The following is a 23161-nucleotide window of genomic DNA, read 5'->3' as shown; positions in this document are numbered from 1 at the left end:
TCCCACTTTCTTCGAGCTATCTCCAGTCTGAAAATGGGAAGGGAATTTCAGAGATTCCATTGAAGAGACAGCACGTATAGAGCAGAGTCCAACTACCTCTTAGACCATTGGCAGGTTGATCTATGTTCTCCATAGCAGTAGAGTGGACCAACCAAACTGTGCAGACGAAGTAATCTCAAATCAACCACTGGCTGCCACCCATTGTGGCATTTTGGCATTTTGTCAAACAAGTTAGCCCCTGCATTAGGTAACCCAAGACCCAAGTAGGCGGATCTGTGTTCTACTAATCTGTTCACCATGAACAGTTCTTCTAGGGACCACCACAAGAGAATCCAACATCGATCAGCCTTCCGACCAAACCTGGTCCTCTGAGTCGGAAGTACCCAGAAGCTTAGACAAGGGGAATAAGTTGTGAAGCGTGATGGTAGGATTGTCCTTTCAGAGGGCAGTGGTCCTCCTCCAGTCGCTCATGTCTCAGTACCCTGTAAGTTTCTGCTGTTTTTGTCCTTGGACATGTATTTCTGTCCAATTTTCCGTCATTACTGTCAAAGAAGCAAAACAGAAGGAGAGGATATCAGAGACTGCTCAGAACAGCCAAGACAGGAAAATCAGATCGCGGTGCTTTATCGCCAACAACGAGGTTTTGATCGACCCCATATAGTTAAATCACGCCAGCAGAAGTTTGATCAAGGATCAGTCATTATTGGATTCACTGATCGATTTTTTTTTTGAAAGCAGGTGAATTTATTAAGAAACTAAGCAGGAAGTCCCTTCATGGGTTTTGGTATGGGTATTGGTGTCCGGCGCCAATGTTCTACTTTAAGCTTTTGGCAGCAAAGAATGGAACGGGTTTAGTTTAATTAAATAGCTAAGCCAAGGCACTAATAAGTGCTTTGGAAGAACAAATCGGAATTCCAACTCCCAATGATTAAAAAAGATAAGGTTATTGAGAACCTCTGCGCTTTCTCGAAACTGACATGATTACTTTCTTTACTTTAGATATAATTAATCGCCTCATTAGTAATCACTGAACCATGAAGTTTCCAGTCTTTTCAATGATTTGATGGCCCATGTTGTTGCTGATCAACAGCGGCAGGTATGTCTGCAACTCGCCGCGGGCAATTTCTTTTTACAGTTTTAAGTAGATCGATTTCCGTTTCTGAATGAGCTAAATGCATTTCTTTTCTTGCTTTAGTCATCAGTTTTAAATCTAATCTGGAATTTCGTTGGTTGGGATTCTGGTTCTCGTTTCTGATTTTTGAATTAAATTTCAGTTCTAATGACTTCAACTCTAAGATCCAGGCTTCCATTCAAAGAAATGTTGGCCTAAGTTTAGTGGGACTCAATCATGGTGGTGACGCATTTAGTCTTTATAAAATTGGTCGTGGGTACTCGACCCCCTCATACTCATCTCTTCGTCCATACCCGATACAAACTTCCAGTTTAGTGAATCTCTGCCCTCTTCTATCTTGGTCGAGTTGATCACGAGAATGACTAAAACTTTGAGCAAAGCTTCAGTCCCAACCTAGACCATTGATATTACTGCATCGATTGGAATCAAGTTGGATGGTACTAACTATGCACTTTGATCCCAGGTTACCGAGATGTATATCTCAAGTAAAGACAAACTGGGGACGGCGAATTTCCTCAACCTCCTCAGATGGATCCTAACTTTCAACGATGGTGCACAAATAACGCTATTGTCAAATGATGGTTGATTAATTCCATGTACTCTTCCCTCATTAGCAACTTCATTCGATTCTCAACATCCAAGATGGTCTGGGATGCCATTGCTATTACATAGTTTGATGGCAGTGACACCTCCCAGGTGTATGATCTCCAGCGACGTGTGACACATCTCAAACATTTTGGTGGTTCTTTTGAAAAATTCTACAATAATCTCTAGGGCATTTGGCGTGAAATAGATTTTCCCCGACCAAACCTAATGGAGTGCTCAGTCGATATTCAATGGTATAATACCTTAGTTCAAGAAGAGCAGGCATATGTATTCTTGGATGGTCTCGATGATCGCTTAGATCATATCCGAAGTGATGTTCTCCAGATACAACATTTTCCGATCATGGAGTAGGCCTATGCTCACATATGTAAAGAAGTTGTTTGTTAAGCAGTGATGACGACTGGTAGCTCCGATGATACACCAGGAGCAGTTCTGGTATCCAAGAGCTTCAAACATAACTGTATTCTTCGTCACACTTTGGTTCTATTTCTCTGCAGGATAGAAAATATGGTTCCAACTCGAAATCACAAGCCACTTCTGATAGAACGAGATGCTCTCATTGTGGTAATGCAAAGCATACCCATGAGACTTGCTTCAAACTATATGGATACCCTGAGTGGTGACATGAACTCCAGGCTAAAAAGCATTGTGATATGGTTGAGAATAATGAAGGCACATGCAAGGCTACGGTGGCTACAGGAAGCCGCATCTTTCGCTCATTCCAATCGATAGTTCAAAATCTACTCTTGGTAATGCTTTCCTCGGATCTACTAGAGAGGCTGATTGGAGCGCGTGGATACTTGATTCTAGAGCAATGGACCATATGACATTTGATGCAAATGATTTTTCTCAGCACTCAGCTCCTCAGCAGACTAGTATTGCCAATGCTAATGGAGTTATTTCTTCAGTAATTGGGCTAGAACAATGATGTTATCACTAACCCTATCATTATCTAACACATTATTTGTGCATTATCTTTCTCACAAGTTATTATCAGTGAGTCAAGTTACCGACGACAATAATTGTGTTATTTTTATTTACCCTACATTTTATCTTATTCAGGATATTCTCACCAAGGAGATCATTGGACATGATACTAAGAGGAGAGACTCTCTTACATGGAAGATTTCAGTGTAGGTCGTGCATATCACATGTGACACCCGAGTGACCTCAAAGTGGAACAAATTTGGCTGTTGCACCGTCAGTTAGGCCATCATTTGTTTGGGTATTTGAAACATATCTTTCCTAATTTATTTTCGAGTTTGTCAGTTTTTCATTTTAACTATGAGACTTGCATTCTAGCTAAAAGTCACCGGGTCAATTATCCATTAAGTATGAATAAGAATGATGATCCTTTTGTTTTGATTCAATTTGATGTGTAGGTTTTTTCCCCCAAAGATGTTAGGTCTAGTGTTCGATGGTTTGTTATATTTGTTGATAATCGCACACAGACTTGGCTTTACTTGTTGAAACACAAGGATGGGGTCTTTCATCCCTTTCAATCCTTTTATAAGATGATCCAAACTCAGTTTTCTGCTAACATTTAAATTCTTTGATTTGATAATGGTGGAGAATATTTGAATCATTAGTTTTGTGATTATTTCACTAATTTATGAAAGCTCATGCCCCTAAACTCATCAGTAAAAATGGCATCACAGAGCAAAAAAATCGTCACATTCTTGAAATAGCTCGGGCTCTTTTACTTGGGGCTCAAGTGCCTAGTCATCATTGGACTATGAGGTTGCTACGACCGTCCACCTCATTAATCACATGCCTTCCAAAATTCTTGAGTGTAAGATTCCACTACATGCCTTACCAAAACTATGTTTTATTACCCACGATGTTGATGCTCCCCCCTCGAAGTTTTGGTTGCGTTGTGTTTATCCGTGTGTTCCACAAAAAACCAGTGCTCGAAGTTTGATCCGTGTGCCATTTGGTGTCTATTTTTGGGATATGTGGTCCATAAAAAAAGGGTACCGCTATTATGATCCAACTATTCGGCGCACATATGTAATTATGGATGTCACGCTTCTTGAATCCGATTCTTTCTACTTGTCTGTTGCATCCAATTCTTTCATTCAATAGGAGACACGAGAAGAAGAGTTGCATTGGCTGACATTTGACTGGTTCAAGAACACTGATATAACAACTATTGTGGAATTGAATCTAGAGAAGACATTTTTAGAAGTTGATGAAGGAGTACCCCTCCTCCCCTCAATATCCAACGACCCATATCCTAAGAATATCATTGAGGTAAGTACTCCTGTCATACCTCAAAATTCTAATGATGTGGATACTCCTGTTGGCAACCCATCCCATGAGAATATCATTGAGGTAAGTACTTATCTCACACCTTAAAATTCTAGTGATGTGTCATACCTGTCAAACGCAATTGGGGCAAACCACCGAACAAATATTCCCCTGAAGTGAAGAAATAAAGATCAAAATATCCGATTGCCAATTATGTGTTTACAAAAGAATTATCTGAACCCCTCAAGAAGTTAGTACATGAATTCTCCTCACACCATGTTTGATGAAGCTCTAAAAAACGCTAGGGCTCAAGCCTTGAAGGAATAAATGGAAGTATTAATGACAAATGAGACCTTGAGTGTTGTTCTTTTACTTGAAGGTAAAAGAACAATGAGGTGTAAATGGGTATTCTTCATCAAGTACAAATCTGATGGAGTAGTTAAACAGTACAAGACAAGGCTAGAAATAAAAGGATATACACAAACATGTGGCATATATTATCAAAAGACTTTCTCACCAATGGCCAAATTGAATATTGTTAAGAGTTTTGTTATCTCTTGCAGTTAATCTTGATTGGCCATTCCACCAAATTGATGTTAACAATAGTTTTCTCCATTGAAGTCTTGAAGAAAAAATCTATATAGATGTTCCTCCAGGATATATAGCAAATTCTGAAGCTGAGATGGTGTGCAAACCCCATCAAACTCTATATGGCATGAAGCAATCTCCTAGAGTGTGGTTTGGGCGATTGAGTTTGGCAATGTGGAAATATGGTTTTAAACACAGTAACTTAGATCAGATGATATTCTTAAAGTATCAACGAGGTAAAGTAACAACTTTGATAGTATGATTATTACAGGAGATGATTCGGAGACTTCAAGAGCAATTGGCAACGTAATTTGAGATGAAAAATCTAAGATGACTCAAATATTTTTTGGGAATCGAAGTTGCTAGGTCCAAGCAAGGGCATATTCCTTTTCCAACGAAAATATATCCTAGATTTATTATTAGAAGTTGGACTACTGGAGTGTAAGCCTATAGATACCTCAATCACAAGCTTGGGAATACCCAGACCAAGTACCAACAGAGAAAGAATGATACCAGATGTTGGTTGGGAAACTTATTTATCTCTCCCATACACGACTTGATATTGCCTATGCAGTAAGAGTAGTAAGCTAATTCATATATTGTCTGAGTGAAGATCATATAAATGTTGTGAATCAAATTCTTCGATACCTAAAGTCCTCCCTTAGGAAAAGACTTATGTTCTCAAGAAACCATCACCTAAGGGTTGAAGGTTATACACATGTTGAATGACAAGTGGTAGCATTATCAAGTGTTGAAGCCAAGTTTTGTGGGATTGCTAAGGGTCTTTGTGAGCTTCTCTGACTTCGGAGATTATTAACTGAAATTGGTTTTGGCCGAAGCTGTTGGATAGACTTATTCTGCGATAACAAGGCGGCTATTGATATTTTGCATAATCCGATTCAACATGATCGGGCTAAACATGTGGAATTAGATTGGCACTTCATCAAGGAAAAACTTTGATGCCAACATGATTTGATTTCCGTTTGTTAAATCTGAACACTATTTGACAAACATACTTACAAAAACAATATGTAACAAGAACTTCTATATCACTTGGTAAGTTGGGTATCAGAGATCTATACGCACCAACTTGAAGGGAAATATTGGTGTGAGATGTTCCACATGAGGACTTCTTCCTCTATTGAGTTGTCTTTCCAGATCCGTAAAAACAGAGGAGTAAGTCCTCCATAAAATCAAAGGCGGATATGATCCGAGAGACCAAAGAAAAAGAAACTGCAATTTGTGTATATGTGTGTGTGTGTGTAATGTATGAAATGAAATCAAGAGATGAAATAAAATTTTATCGCAAAAACTTACAGTTGATAGATCAAAAGTTAAGAGAACAAATGGCATTTGCATTTTCCTTGGAAAACCATTTCTATCTTCCATTTACATTTGGCCTACCCAGTATCGAAAACATCTGAATAGTCGCAAGTGATTTGCACAATCTTTTTAGCCTTTCGAGCGCTTTCATACTATAAAACAGACATCTACACCCATACCTAACAGTTTCTCCCCCAACTAGCTTGAGCAGAGATATGGCGAAGAGTCCGAAATCCAAACATCATTCTTCCCTCCTCCCCTTCAATTTAATGTCTCTGACGAGCAAACCCTGGCTGAATACACGTAATTGACGAAATGCGGTCCCAAAATTAACAGAAACCAGAAACATGGAGAGGCAAGCTGCATCAGTAGCAGATCACTCACATAAACAAATGAAACGCTAATTCAAATTGCGAAGATGATTCAGAGATAATGCACCACTTCCATAAATTCTTCCATTTTACTGATATGGTAGTTTTAACTCTTACCGTGTTGTGATAAGAGAGCATGGTTCTTTACTGGGTAGCATCAACTTTGCTGAAGATGAACCAAAGGCATCTTTTTAAATTAACCACATGACGTGCAAAAAACAGTTTGATCTAATTGTATGACATGATGTGCTGAAACAGATGAGATATAGTGGTGATCATGATGGATGGACAGATATACTATACCTGAAGGAGCATGGAAGGAGCTTGATCCATAACATGGCTTCTGGTTTTCCTACCATTGAGGTTCACAACTGAAGGGCTATTAGCTGTTGTAATATCCCAAAAGCTCCGCTTCTTAGCAGCTGGTACAGGTGACACAAACCGGTGACTGGGGCTCTTTAGTTCTCCTGCTACTGAAGCTTTCTGTCCTCCTATTCGTGACCTCTCGTCAAGCTTCTGTTTCCTCACACTTTCCCTTGTCACCACTCTTACTACTTCTCCTTTATCTGATGGTTTTACACTGTTCTTCAACAGCTCGTTAATTATATCGTCTTTCTGCTTAATCTCCAACATGTGATCCTTTTTCAGTCTATCGAGTTCTGCTTCCAGAGCCTTTACTGCAAGCTTCAGTTCTTTGACAGTTTCTTCAGCTCCTTTTTTTTTGGCGTCTGGAGTGCTAAAGCAATGTCCAGCCAAGAGTGAGGTTTTGGGTCTCCGTTTTTCTTGCGGTTGAGCCGAAAGTGGTGGAGATAGGACAGAGGAAACTGAAGGAGATGGGAATGAATTAGCTTGGATGGTTAGTAGCTTCTGTTGCTGAAGAGCCAACTGCGTTCTCAGTTCATGATTCTCCTTCTGCAATTCAATTAGCACTTTTGTCTTGTCGGTTTCAGATTCCGTTACTAGTTCTTCATTAACTGGACATGCCTGCAACAGAAAATAATACACGTTGTGAGATTCATCTTTGATTCTGGTCCGCGTGGGTTTGAAGCGGCTGAACGATCAAACCTTGGTTCTAATTTCCTTGGCCCGATCAGCCCAATGGAGGGTGTTTTGGGTCTCCCCAAGAGAGAGACTGCTTGGACTAATATTTGCAATCATGACAGTATTATAAGAACCTCCCAGAGAATCCTTGAGGAGCTGGGTAAGCTTCGAATTGCGATAGGGGATGTGTTTCTTCCCCTCCACAAGAGCGTTGATGCAGCTACTAAGAGCAAGGAGAGAGCGGTTGATGTTGGCACCTTCCAGGGATCTCAGAGTTCTTTGATCTGTAGCAAGAGCTCTCTCTGACCCTGCAAGATCAATAAGAGAGAGCTTCCCCACTCTATGACTCACATTTGGACCTTCCTTAACTCGGTACTCTGCTATAACCTGATAAATTTTCAGGAACATGAAAATTGGTTGAAACAAATAATCTATTGTCATCGGAATAAAATAATTGCACATTAAAATTCTGATAGCTGCGTAAAAAGCTTCATATAACTACCTGAAGGATAGCATGAGAGCGAGAAGATGTCTCATTAGCACGGGTAGGTTCAGTTGTTCTGTTCTGATTTCCTTGCTGGAGAAGAGCCATTACCTATGAAAACAGACCAACTCTCAAGTCTTCTCTCCATCATATTAAACTAGTATTGATAAAGCAAAAGAAAAGGGAAAAATATTACTTCATCTGTTGAATATGCTCTGTATTGGGTAAGACCTGATGCTACGATGCCCTGAAATACTCACAAAATTTCTGTTTTCAAAACATGGAACAAACGAATGTTTATAGATGAAAAGAAAGAACGAAATGAGAAAGTAGGAAATGGAATTAGAGGATTCAAGATCTTGTAAGATATATAATTTTCCAGTGGAAAAAAAAAAACATAGCAGTAGAAACAAAAACATTTAAACTTTGAATATCACAACTTTAACTCGATCAATGAATTGCAACCAAAGAGTTTAACCAAATTAATTACAACTCCATATGAAAAATTGACGTGTTTTTTTACCTGTTTGTCTTCTCTGAGAACTAAAGGCCTTCCTGGAGAAAGCAAATCTCTAACTGTTTCATTGTAGACTTCCAGGTAAGACAGATGAACTACGTGGTTTCCGTCACAGCTCCTCTGCCTTATCTTGGCAAAGAGATCCTTAATAGCCAACACCATCACTCCTGGGTTCTCAACTGTTCCCAGCATTGTGTAAGTCTTTCCAGCTCCTGTTGCACCGTAGCAAAAGACAGAACCATTCCGCCCTTGCAGAACTGCTTCAACGAGATTTGCTGTTCTGCATTGAAAATGAGTATAGCTTTCATTTTTATTTCAATTTATTTGTCAAAGTGGGGAAACTGGTAGCTTTGTTTCATATGAAATACGAACTGAAAGCACCAAATAACCTATGTACAGAAGGAAATTAACGAGGACATGATATGATCTGATGCCATAAGCCGAAAACACTGTAAGGATGAGATAAACAAGAATGTTCTGTTTCCTAAAAAAACTGAAGGATCAATTATGAACATAATGAAGGGCCAAAGATTGAAAACGTACGTCGCGGTGTAAACTTCATGTTGAGAGGTTGAATCCGGAAAAGAAGCATCAAAAGCAAAATGCCGCCCTCTAAGTCTCTTTAACCTCAACTAATCGTTCTCCGTAGCGAATTCCGTCAGATAAATATCTCGCCTGTTAACAATACGGACACAGCACCGAGCTCCTGTTTCTTTCTCTTTCTTTGCCATCGGTCTAAGTCTCACGAAAACCAGAATCCGACTACCCAGTTGAGAAATTTCCGAGATTGCCTCCAAATCCCCTCCAGTTTTAGAGTGTCTCCGTGGCTGCACTTCCGAAAGGGGAGGCATTAAAGTTCCTATCGAGAGCTTCCGAACAACGTTTGAACCTGTCTCCTTCTTGGGGCAAGAAAAAGAAATCATATGATCAAAAGCCCCTAAATTTTCTTTCTCTTTTGCATCTTCAGCTTTAACTGTTACACCAGGTAAAGTGGCGGGCTTCGTGGTTGGCATCTGATTCAGGTTCAGGTTCTGGTTTTCTCTATCGTTCACCACACATTCTTGTTTCTTCTCCCGATCTTTTTTCCTTGACGAGCCTATGAGTTCAACACTCGGATGGGTGGAGAACCGCAGAGAGGCATTTTTCATGTCAGCCATCTGTTGTTGCTGTTGCTCGTACAAGAGGGTAAGAGCTTTCATTTTCTCTTTCAGCCCCTGGTGTGGATTCCGCAACAGCGAAGCCCCCAGTTGAGATTCCTCCCCCTGTCGAGCCCTGGCTCGCCTGATTGTATTCGACTCATCTTGGCCACTGAAAATCTGCGACCGGGTGGAGACAGGCATAGTTGAGAAACCTGGAAGAGAGCTGGATCTAAATCATCAACTGAGAAAGAAATCTGTTGCCAAACCAAACAAGAAATTTTTCTGTGGACGCTTAAAAGCTTGGAAGAGCTGCAAAACCTGCGATGAAGCAAGCGGATCAAGCGATCTCCTTCGTGGAAGAGTCGAAAATGTAAATCTAACCCGTCGCATGAATAGCACACCGGCAGAAAGCAAGAGTTGGGAAGTGAGTAAGAAGATCTTGACCATTGGCTGCACTCCCGATAGACGATCAGCAGAAAAAGGAGGAGTGAAAACGATTTTAAAATATTTGAAATGTGGCAACGGTCAAAGTATCATAGCAACGGTCGATAGTTAGGGGTAAAGTGGGACATTCGAAAAGATTTATCTCTTTGCAGGCTGCAGCGACATGAGCAGCGAGGGAAGATGCATCCTTCGTTCTAACGGCCCTTTTAACGTCTTTAAATTACATAAATACCCCTAAATCCACCCTAGTTCCAGTCTATGTTCTTTCATCCAGGTTCTCCACTATCTACACAACGAAGATCATCATCTGTTGCAGCATTCACTCCGTCGCCTGTAGATGCTCGTTGGTGACTTCCATTTCTTATTGACATATTTTCAACATCTCAAACCAGAACTTATTTGAACTTTAGGGAAAATAATGGCTCTCTACTCTTGCTTCAGCCGGGCCAGCTACACTACGATTGCCTTCTCCTTGTTTATTGTTGGCTGAAACTGTTCTCCCTGCTGACGACATGTACTTGACGGGCAATCCATGTTTCGTCTGATTCCAATACTGGGTTGTCTTCCCAAATGAGAAAAGTGAGTGGCAAAGACCTCTATGCCTCTGATATATTCTCTACGGTTCACGTTATCAGAAAGCACTGGGAATGACATGATAACGGGCTATATTTATCTGGGTTGGAAATGGAAAAGCAAAACTGGTATTTTCTTTCACAATAAGTCTTGATCCTCCTCACTACTAGTAAGTGGCACTTCCTCTACCATTTTTTTTAGTATTCCTCTATTTTACTCAGCAAGGGAATAGAACTCAGAGGTTACTCTATTCAATTCATATCCTGCCCTTGAAAAAAGAGCACAAACTCTATCTTGGAAGACTTGACAACAAGAATGGCTCAAGTCTTAACTCTAACACAGATTCCTCCACCAAGCTTTGACTTTTCTGCTCCAAAAATTATTGTCAAGCTGAACGAAACTAATTGTGCCTTACGGTCCCAAATTGTTGAGATGCATATCTCTGGCAAAGAAAATTTTGGATATATTAACGGATATTTTCCATAGCATCAACCAATAGACCCAAATTTTTGAAAATAGAGAATCGATGATTAGAAATTTTATTCAGTTTTTAACTAAAAAAATGATATGGGATTCTATTGCCAAAACTTTTTATGATGGCACTGACATGTCCCAAGTATATGATTTAAAAAGACGGGTGACTAGAACGAAGCAAGTTGGAGGGTCTAGTGAAAAATATTAAAATGATCTACATTGATTTTTTGTTGACCTAACTTGATGGAGTGTGAGGTCATTATATCAAAATATAGTTCTATCTTACAAGAAGATGGAGCCTGTACTTTTCTTGATGGGTTGGATGGTCGGCCAGATAAGATTTGAAGTGATTTGCTACAACTACAACCGTTTCCTACTATAGAACAAACCTATGCTTATGTAAGAAGAGAAGATATAAGACAAGTGGTCATTAGGGGTGGCATCGAGCCGAACTTGATTTAAATATTCGAGCCGAGCCTCGTCTCGAGCCTAAAATTGTTATCGTGCTCGAGCCCACCGAGTTCGAGCCGAGCTTCGAGCCGAACTCGAGCCTCAACATACATTTAAATTTTTAAAAAAAATATATCAAATAATATATATATAAAATTATGCATACATTTTACATAAAATTGGGCATAACCTATATATATAATACATGTATAAGATTGGGCATAACCTCTACTTAAAATTAAGCATAATCTCTATCTATATATATATATATATATATATAATATGTATAAAATTCGACATGACCTCTATTTAAAATTGGGCATAATCAACATACATAATACCTTCATAAATACTCCATAAAATAGTCTAAACACTCCATACACTGCATAATATTATAAATAAATTCCATACAATAATCAAACACAACAAAATTAAATGAAATATCACTATCAATTTACAATCACCCAAATAAAAACTATAAATCCATTATAAATTTACAAACTATAGTTATTTCTCTTCATGCTAGAAAATAATATACGTCCTTGCTTGAGCAAAATCTCCACCTATGACAAAAAAAATAAAATAAAATTAGTTATTGTTGGATAAAAAAATACTCTTCCACTACTAGTTACATAATGTCGTTAAAAATATTAAAATTACCATGATGAGAAAAACATGAAAAATCATGTAGCTGGTAGCATTATCTCTGTACTCTCCTTCTTCTCAAGCTGTAATCATAAAAAAAAATTTAATAAATAAAACTAAAAAATATACTAAAAAATATCGTAATAAATAATTAATCAAAGAAATTCACCTTTTGATTTTTCTTTATACCGTGAAGAGTCTGAACCCACTCATTGCTACAAATCAAAGTTTGAAATGTATTTGGTAGCGAGGAAGAACGATATGAGTCTATTATTCTACCACCAGCACTAAATAATAACTCCGTAGCTACTGTGGATATGAGAATTATAAGGGGGGTTAGTCAACAAACTTAAAATTTGAAGTTCATCTTCATCTCCTACTTCAAATTCATTTAATTCCACTACATGAAATTCAATTTCAAACTTGGTGTTAGTGTGGACGAGTTCATATACATTGGAAAATAGTTTCCAATGTTAGTGCCCCAAAATAAGAAAAATATAAAAAACAAGAAAATGAGTAACTTATAATAGTATACTTAATTAAAACATAATATTTAAAACCCAAATTAGGTAAAACAAACATGATTACAACACAAATAAGTAATTTAATGTGTAATTAAAATAAATTAATATATTAATTAATTAAATTAGATATTATATTATTTAATGATTGCAGTTTATTATACATTAATACAATAATTAATGAGCCAATTAACTGTGTACATGATTAATTATAAAAAATAAAAAATAAACAGGAAAATTTGATCAAATGCTAACTTTAACACACTATATTTTTACGTATTATTGCATCGTCCAGAGGAAAAACAGGCTGAGAATAGGATTTGCAAGTTTTTTTTTTTTTTTTTATAAAAACCACACGTGCGAGGTCGCACGCTGTGCGGGATGGAGCGTCGAGGGGGGGAAATAATCTCCCCCCCTCAACTTAGGTATCCGAACTTCAGGTATTCGGGGGTTCTGTGCCGTTCCAGCGAGAGCAGTGGCCGACTGATTTGATGGCGGCAACAAGCGGTGGTAGGGGGGTGACGACGATGGGAGAGGGTCCAGAGCAGCCGCTCTAGTTGCGGTACGACGAGGTGAGGGCGACGCTACGGGAGTCGACGGCGACGACAATGAGAGGCAGAGAAGGCGATGAGCGGGGGGAAGAATTAGGTGTGGCACCGGCGGCAAGAGGGAGAAGGTAGATGGAGGTTGAAAGAGGGAATTTCAGAGGAAGAAGAGAGAAGGGAAGGAGGAGACGAAGAGAGCGAGGGCGGGGGAGAGACAAATTTTTTTTTTTCGGGAGAGAGTGCGAGACTCCCGAAAATTTGCCCCATCTCGCCGCTTGTTAAATTATCAAGTCGGCTCGCGAGCCGACGAGCCGAACCTGGCTCTGCTCGAGCTTGACTCGTTAACCTAAACGAGCCCATTTCTGAGTTCGAGTTCGGCTCGAGCTCGATATATAACGATTCGAACCGAGCCGAACACGAGCCACTCGCGAGCCGGCTCGGTTAGAAGCCACCCCTAGTGGTCATAATAAAAGGACTTGAAAACACAGTTGGCACTGTTATGGTTTCTAAAGAAATCAAGATGGGACAACAACAATCATCTTCCCTCCAAATATCCCCTTCTATGGAGAATGGAAAATCAAATACCACTTCCAAGACAAAAGGAAAATCGAAAGGAAGGTGTACTCATTGTGGATAATTAAAGCATACTCATGAAACTTGTTTTAAGTTATATGGGTTTCTAGAATGGTGGAACAAATTCTAGGTTTGGAAACAATGTGAAGCTACTTCAAAAGAAATCTCAAGACTGTTGCTCTAGTGAATGCAAAACCCGAGTTATCTTTTATCTCACAAATGGACTCATCAAAAGATACTCTTAATTACCAAGGTAACTATGGGTATGCATTACTTAGTTTTAAAAGGAGTAATTATAGTGGCTAGATAATTGACTCAAGATCAACCAACAACATGATGTTTGATCCAAATGCTCTTATCAAGGCTACTCAACCAAGGCGAATTAGCATTGCAAATGCTAATGGAGTATATACCTAATTACAAAAATTGAAACTATTGTTTTATCACCCTCACTTTCTACCTTATTGGTTCCATCTCTTTTAAATAAATTAATATCACTTGGTCAAGCTACAAAAAAATTAAATTGTGTTGTACTAATCTATCCATTTCTTGTCTTCTTTAGGATATTCTCACCAAGGATATCATAGGGTGAAGGAATGGGGGGGGGGGGGGGGGGGGTTGGAGGGGGCGCAAATGTTTCTAGATTTATTTTTAAAGTTTCATGAATTAGACTTTATAAAATGTCATACCAGCATTTTGGCCAAAAGTCATCGTGTACCTTATCTGGTAAGCTTGCATAAAAATTAAATTCATTTTGTCATAATTCACTTCTCCTATGTCCACCCTTTCCGGTGTTAAATGGTTTGTTTTATTTATAGATGATTGCACTCGAATCACTTAGTTGTACCTGTTGCAACATAAAGATGATTTTTTTTGTGTTTTGTTATCCTTTCATGCATGGTTTAGTCACAATTATCATCTAAAATTCAGATTCTCTGATCAATAATGGAGGAGAATATGTCACTCATGAATTCCAAACTTATTTTCAAACTCATGGTTTTGTACATGAAACTTCTTGTGCCCATATGCCATAATAAAATGGAGTTACTGAACAGAAGTATAAACATATCATTGAAACAACCCGAGCCCTCTTAATCGGAGCACATATGTATACTGGGAAGATGTTGTGACCATAACAGTACACTTGTTAAGCCAAACACCATTATAGGTTGTTTCCAACCATGTTTTTTTACGTACTATTTTGGTAATTCCTCCATGAACTTTTGGATGTGTGGCATTTGTGTGTCTTCATAAAAATCAGCGCATTAAACTTGATCCATGTGCAATGCGTTGTATTTTTCTAGGGTATGACACACACTCAAGGGGATATCGATGTTACAACCTTGTCACTAAGTGCTTCTGTGTCACTATAGATGTTACCTTCTTGGAATTAGAGATATTTTTTTATTCACTGTTGAATTTATGGAAAGGAGAAATACTCTATTAACTTGATTATAATCAGAGTACATGAACCTCTATTTATAATAGAGGAAAGTAGTAGAGTCCAATTACAATTAAACTATCTTTGTTCCAATTAGACCCAAATTCTAACACTTCAAGATAAGTCCTAGCATAATTAAATAACTTAATATAAATAGAAGAGTAATATGACTAAAACACCTTTAAACTAAAATTCTTCTATAGGACCTCCTTCCATAATAATTGTGGCTCTGTAAGGCTTCTTCTTGTGTAAGACTTCTTATTGTGTAAAACTCATAATGCCACCTCACGTGATCATGGTGGATTCCACCAGCTCGTGTGATCATGGTGGATCCATATCTTAGCCCATCTTCCAACATTCCCCCTCAAACTAGGGGTGTGAGAACATCATGAACTCCCATCTTACTGCAAATGATGTATAACATCTTCTTGTATAGAATGACAGTCCTCCATATATTCCAATACTCCCCTTCATGCGGTTCTCTCTTCCATGAGGCCCAACTGACATAAGATAAGTGAGAGTAAAATCACTTTAAGCCGTATGACATCGCTCCATACTCCAGTCATATCCCATGCTGGATGTAGGCACACTGCTATCATTCTCAAGTAGTGACACTCTTATCTTTCGCAGGTAGTAGGTTTATATGCAATGCTTAGAAATGTAATAAAACTTCTCCATCACTGTGTCCCTTCACAAGACAACGACTCTCAAATGGTAAGAGTAATAAATGTCAATTAAGGGGGGTAACATATATGTAGTACGAAGCTCCTCCATCACGGTATCTCAACCCGGGCACCGACTCTCACAGGTAGAAATGGGTGATAAATGTCTATCATTCACAAGACAGTGATAAAAGACCCACAAATATATATATATATATATAAAGTCTCAATGGACTTAAAACACCCAACCATGATGAACTTAAACTCCCAATCGAAGGAACACACAAAAGGTTGACCTAAAGATGTATATGAGAGTCAAATAAAGGATGGTAGGAGAAAGATTGTCAAATAACGAATAGTAATGGGTAAATAGGAAGATAGGATGCTGAGGCCACCACTTCTTTAATAATAATGTCTCATCAAAAGTAGACACAATAGCTGCAGCTAAAATAGGTCTGGGCCCATATAACACGAACCAAAATAATAAAAATCCTTGTAAAAAGGACCCATGAAATAATTCGATGCAATATGTTGACCAAAGAATATGTTGCGAATACCTCAAAATAATAATTCAACCGGAGAAATAGAATCGAGTCGAGCCGAGTCAGGTATCACCACTAATTACCACAATTATTACTACAAGTCAGGATTCTTGATTTTTAATTTTCTTTGCTGCAAAAAAATTCTTCTTAGATGCAAAAGCTTCATCTTTTGTGTTCTCCCTTTCTTGAATATTTTGGTCACATAAAAATTACCACACCATATGGAATAATTTACCTATTTCTTGTACTTCTTCTACTACTCCCCCTCAAGCTAGGAGGTAATGGCAGTGACCCCAATTTGAGCCAAATAACAATAACAATAACATGATAATGGGAATCAAAGGAATATAATATGATGGGGCCACAATGTTCTTTATTCAAATATTCGTCATGATAACCGATATTGATAATAGATAGCAACTGAGGAGTCTTTCTTTCATAATAATATTTCAGTCAAAGAGAAATAATAGCAGCAGTGGAAATGGGGGCCAATGCCCAAATAACATGTACCAAATTTTCAGTAGTATAACAGTAGATAACCGGTAAATAATGAAACTTCTTAAGAGTAATAAGGACACATGAAATAATTCGGTTCAAATTTGGATTTTTCAATGTAACAGGATACCAACATGACTTTTGATTCTTCCAATGCGAATATATCCTTAAATATAGATCAGATTGATATGAAAATTTCTCCTTCTGAAAATAGACTTAAATAACATTTATCCAAGTATAAATTCTCTTCATAAATTATATTTCTATTGAGATATATAATTTGATAGATTTCGATCTTTGTAATTTGGTCGAACTAAGTAGTCATTCTCCTTTTACCAACATGACCATTGACTCTTCCAAGATCAATATCTCCATATAAAAAACTCAGACGGAGAATTGGTTGAATAGGTAAGAAAATAGACTTACAAATATTTTTTTTGATATATAATTCTTCATATAAAGTCTCGTTCTTGATAGCATACAATAGCTCGGAAGTTGAAGTTTTTTGCTGCTGCTCGAACCTCTTTTGTAATCTGACTTTCGCTGATTCAAATATAGATGTCTCTTTCTAGATAACTCTAATTAGAAAAAAATAATTTTTCCTTGGAAAGTAGACTCGAATATCTTTCCGTAAATATATAATTTGTAATATGAAAATCTCAGTATGGAGGTAAAAACGTAAAGCAAATAATGGGTATAGAGGCGAAAAAAAATACGAACCTAAACTACTGGAGATAATAAGTAAAAAAATATTACATTACCTCTGTGGGTTGACCAAGTCAACTCACAAAACTTGCTCTGATACCATGTTGAATTTATGGAAAAGTTAAATACTTCATTGACTTGATTATAATCAGAGTACATGAGCGTCTATTTATAATAGAGGAAAATAGTAGAGTCCAACTACAATTAAACTACATTTGTTCCAATTACACCCAAACTCTAACACTTAAAGATAAGTCATAACATAATTAAATAACCCAATATAAATAGAAGACTATCATGACTAAAACACCTTTAAACTGAAACTCTTTTAAACCTTCTTCCATAATAATTATGGCTCTGTAAGACTTTTTCTTGTGTAAGACTCATAATGCCACCTCATGTGATCATGGTGGGTTCCACTAGCTCGCCTGATCACGGTGGGTCCATATCTTATGGGTTTGGGCCCATCTTCCAACACACTTGGATATGTGAGCCTTCCTTGGTCGTGTGGGTTTGGGCCTATCTTCCAACATTCACCAATAATAACATCTCCTCTTCAGGGGGAGATACAAAGTAAAGAGCAGATTCAGTGAAAGTGGCCAAGCTTTGAAGACACTTTGATGAGTGAAGAAAATTTACTGGTAATTATGAGAAAGAAAGAATTAATGGTACTAGTATTTTTCAAGGATTTGAATATGAACCCCCTCGCTCTTTTGTACTTGTAGACCCATATCAATCTCCTGAGAATATTCCTAAGGTAAGCTCTCCTACTACACCTTCTCCTCTTGATAAATTGGATACTTCTACTTATTATAGTTTACCTTTCAGACACAATCATGGCAAGCCACTAAATCAATATTCCCTATATTTTTGGAAAAGAAGTTCATGATACTTAATTGTGAATTATGTGTCTACCCAAAGGTTTTAAGAACCTCTTAAAACCTTTATGCATACATTATCCTTATGCAATATTCCCAGTGGAATACAAGAAGTCTTAACTTTTCAAAAGTGGGTTCAAGCCATAAATCAAGAAATGGAGGCTCTGTAAAAAAGTAATACATGGATTCTGGTTTCATTATCGAAAGGAAAGAAAACAGTCGGGTGCACATGGATCTTATCCATTAGGCACAAGGCAAATAGCTCCATCGAAAGAAATAAGGCAAAACTTGTGGTGAAAGGATACACACAAATATATGTCATTGATTATCAAGAGACTTTCTCACCAATGACAAAATTGAATACCTTTCTAGTATTGATGTCCCTTGCAACAAACCTAGATTGGTTGTTGCATCGGTTTAAAGTAAATAATGCATTTCTTCATGGTAATCTTGAGGAAGAGGTCCACATGGATATCCCACTAGGGTATATTGCATCCTCATAAACTAAGGTTGTATGTAAGTTGCAACATGCATTATATGGGCTAAGACAATCACCTCATGCATGGTTTGGTTGGTTTAGCTTGGCTATGAGAAAAAAAAGGATTCAAACAAAATAACTCAGATCATACTCTATTTCAGAAACATTGATTGGGAAAGGTAACAACTTTAATAATCTATGTAGATGATATGATTATTATTGGGGATCTCTAGAATTCAGGAGTAATTGACATCTGAGTTTGAAATGAAAAATCTGGGAAGACTCAAATATTTTTTTGGGAATTGAATTAGCAAGATCAAGAAAAGTTATGTTTCTTTCTTTAAGGAGATATGTGCTAAATTTGCTATCAGAACTTGGATTACTAGATTGTAAGCCGATTGACACTCCAATTGTCCAAAATCACAAACTTGGAGAGTATGATCAGGTGCCAGCTAATAAAGAAAGATATCAAAAGTTCGTTAGTAAGATAATCTATTTGTCCCATACACAACCAGATATTGCTTATGTTGTAAGCATAATGAATCAATTTATGCATTGTCCTAGTGAAGATCATATAAGAGTTGTAATTCGAATTCTTCACTATCTAAAGTCCTTTCTTGGAAAAAAAGGCTTATGTTCTCCAAGAATCATTATTTAAATATTGATGGATAAACAAATGCAGATTAGGCTGAGAATATTGTTGATAGGAAGTCCACCATGGGTTATTTTACCTTCGTAGGAGGCAATCTGGTCAATGGAGAAGCAAGAAACAAAAGGTAGTGTCTTTGTCTAGTGCTTAAGCTGAGTTTAGAGGAATGATCAAGGGTCTTTGTGAAATAATTTGGCTTAAAAGACTTATAACCGATATTGGATTTGCTCCTAATACCAAAATGAACTTGTTTTGTAATAATAAAGCAACCATTGTTATTTCTCATAACTCGATCTAAAATTATCTAACCAAACACGTTGAGGTGGATAGACACATTTCATCAAACTGAAGCCAAAATAATTCGATTTCCATTTGTTAAGTCTGGAGATCAAATGGCAGATATATTTATAAAAGTTATTTATAGCAAAACATTCTACAACTCAATTGACAAGTTGGACATGACAGATATATATACACCAACTTAAGGGGAAGTGCTAGCGTGCGTTGTCAAACAAAAGAAGTTAAAGATCGGTTTATGGTAGCATCAGTTGTCAAAGAGAAAATTTACGGATAAGTTATAATATGTTTCATTCTTTCACGGATCGTCCAAGATATATATATTGTAAATCAAAGAGAAATTTATTTGAAATAAAAGGATTCCCTGTTTTATCACAACCTTACAGAACTTGCACAGAATATCATGGATCATTTTCCCACGCGGAATCAGTTCATCGCAGGTCCGTATCTTCTTATAACGAGCCGTCCAAATAAAACCAGCCTTCGTTAAGTTATGGGCGTTTTGGTGTACAAACGCAACTTTAATGAATTGTAGGTTGATGAATCCTTCTATTACGGGAGAAAATTGGTTAAAAAAAATTCTGGTGTGTGATTTCAAAGAGAAGAACAGTGTCGATATATGTTTGCACCAATGACAAATTTATTGATTCATTTGTTTCTTAACCCGTTCTCCTTGGCCATTGATGATGGTTTAATTAGTTAAAAGAATTTGTTCATGGGTTCTTATCCGTTGATCAGTTTAATCTGCGAACCTTAATTACAACAGCTCGATGATATTCTTCTGCTATAAGGTTACGCTGTTCTGCTGGAAGGAATTTGACTGGGTTTTAACCTTTTGCTACTTAGTTTTATTTAGGGAATTTTACCAAAATACCGGTTTGAAACAACTTATTTATGAAAATAACAAAGATCTCAAATTATTTACAAAACTACCGAACTTTGACCGGTCCTCTATATATGTGGACAGTCAAAGGCGACACGTAAGCTTTGACTGCTTACGTGTTGCCCCATCATCATAGCGATGTTGTAGATGAACACATATGCTGCCACGTCATTACTTTTGACATGTCATCTACCACTTAATCTACCACGTCAATATAAACTACTTTCTTTTTGCCATGTCATCTGGGCCACGTAAGCACCCGCCACGTCAGCCCTCACATATGTTTTTAATTCTAATCTCTTCCACGATTTTCTCCTCTCCTCTCGTCGCTCCCCTGCTGCCGCCTCCCCTGTTGCAGCCGTTCGGCCTCGCCCCTGTTGCCGCCGCTTGGCCTCGGCCGCTCCCCTGCTGCCGCTGCTCTGCCTCGGCCTCGCCCTCGACGCCCCCTCTCAACCACTCTCTCTTCATCTCAGCCTTTTATCTCTCGTTCTTTTTCTCCGTTCCCCTCATCCTCTTGCCGCCAACATTCTTCCTCTCTGTTCCCCTTTGTTCGTCCTCTCGCCGCCCCTTCCCTCGAAACCTAGGGGGGTGATTTTTTAGGGTTTTTGTTAATTGAATCGAATTATTGTATTTAATTATAATATTGATTTGAATTTAGGTGTTTAATTACTGTATTGATTTTTTTGTGATTTACTGTTTAATTTCTGATTTTATGTTAATGAAAATTTTGCCAAATTAAAATTATTGTAAAGTTTTGTAAGATTTTTAAATAAATAATATATTTTTTAATAATTTATTATTTTTTAAATAAGGTGATAAAAATTATACAAATAAAATATATTTTTAAACACTAAAACAACTTTTTTGTATATATTTTTTAATTTATAAATATTTTAAATGGATAATATATGGGTAAGACTTAAGAGCAAATTTTTTTCTATTTATAAATATTTTAAATAGATAATATATGGGTAAGACTTAAGAGTAAATTTTTTTCTATTTATAAATATTTTAAATAGATAATATATGGGTAAGACTTAAAAATAAAATAAAAATTATTTATAAATATTTTAAATCCATTGTAAATGGGTAAGAGTTAGATTATTTTTATTTATAAATATTTTAAATTTCTAAATATTATTATTTTGTAAATAAGGTGATAAAAATATACAAATAAATTATATTTTTAAACTCTAAAATAGTTTTTTTGTATATTTTTTAAAAATTTTAAATATTTTAAATCGATAATATATGGGTAAGACTTAAGAGTAAGATTTTTTAAATTTATAAATATTTTAAATTCATAATAAATGGGTAAGAGTTAGATTTTTTCTATTTATAAATATTTAAAATTTGTAAATATTATTATTTCGTAAATAAGGTGATAAAAATATACAAATAAATTGTATTTTTAAACTCTAAAATATTTTTTTGTATTTTTTTAATTTATAAATATTTTAAATCTAATTAATTTACTTATTTTATTTTATTTTTTAAAATATGAAGAAATAAAAAGTGTAACGATAATTTTTTTTAATTAATAAATATTTTAATTGATATTAAATGGTGTTATATAAGTAAGAGTTAATTTTTAATTGTTTATTAATTTTTTTAAATAATTTTTTTTTTGATATAAGGTAATAAAAAGTGTATTTGATTTTTGAATTTTTTTTAAATTTATTCAAAATTTTATCATGTAATGACGTGGCAGATGATGTATCAATAATAATGACATGGCAGCCTATGTATTCATCTACAGCATCGCTCTGATGATGGAGCGACACGTAAGCAGTCAAAGCTTATGTGTCACCTTTGACTGTCCACATATACAGTGGACCGGTCAAAGTTCGGTAGTTTTATAAATAATTTTAGATCTTCGTTATTTTCATAAATAAGTTGTTTTAAACCGGTATTTTAGTAAAATTCCCTTTTATTTAAGGAAGCATTATCAATGTCCGAGTGTATTGGATGAAGCATTACGTTTGGTAGTGATGGGTGGACTAATGAAGATATGAGCAACAAAGTTCTGAAGGAACCCACTTCATATAATCATAAAAAGCAGAAAGAAAAGAAAATTCTCAGTCATGATTTCGGTCCCTTGGTTTGCCAAAGTCGTCTTCCTACCCACCACCCCACTCTCCTCCAACAAGTCTATGTAATAGAAGTAATAACTCTTTTTCGTATCAGAAACGTTTGGCTGGTCAGAGAAGACGATACTGAGAGACAAGAGCTTGATCTCGACCTCCTCCGTCTTTCGATTGCGACATTGTACTTCAATCAGGAGCCGTGGAGTATTTCCTCCCTGATTCAGCTTTCAAACAACCATCAATTGAAGTGCCTTAATTGGAAAGCAAACCAGGGCATTGGTTTCCCTCAGCAGCCCAAATGAATGCTATTTTGTTCCGAACAAGAAACAAAATATAAGGGTGACTTTGTACTGATCCCAAATGACAGT

General features: G+C 36.8%; 1 protein-coding gene across 1 annotated transcript; it reads right to left on the bottom strand.

Moving 5' to 3' along the window:
- Positions 1-5876: 5876 nt before the first annotated feature.
- LOC137936502 (kinesin-like protein KIN-8A) lies at positions 5877-9842 on the bottom strand. Its single transcript, XM_068781221.1, is given in 8 exon segments — positions 5877-6192; positions 6574-7254; positions 7336-7698; positions 7814-7906; positions 7992-8042; positions 8319-8592; positions 8856-9628; positions 9770-9842. Coding segments are annotated over 8 exon segments (2334 nt in total). The 5' UTR covers position 9842; the 3' UTR covers positions 5877-6165.
- Positions 9843-23161: the final 13319 nt, after the last annotated feature.

The sequence above is a fragment of the Aristolochia californica genome, unplaced genomic scaffold (genome assembly GCF_029961685.1).
Source record: "Aristolochia californica isolate CCGP_79_NKW_82.1479 unplaced genomic scaffold, dmAriCali1.0.hap1 SCAF_7, whole genome shotgun sequence".
NCBI lineage: Eukaryota > Viridiplantae > Streptophyta > Magnoliopsida > Piperales > Aristolochiaceae > Aristolochia > Aristolochia californica.
The sequence above is the reverse complement of the archived record's forward strand: the minus strand, read 5'-3'. Positions and strand labels throughout refer to the sequence as shown.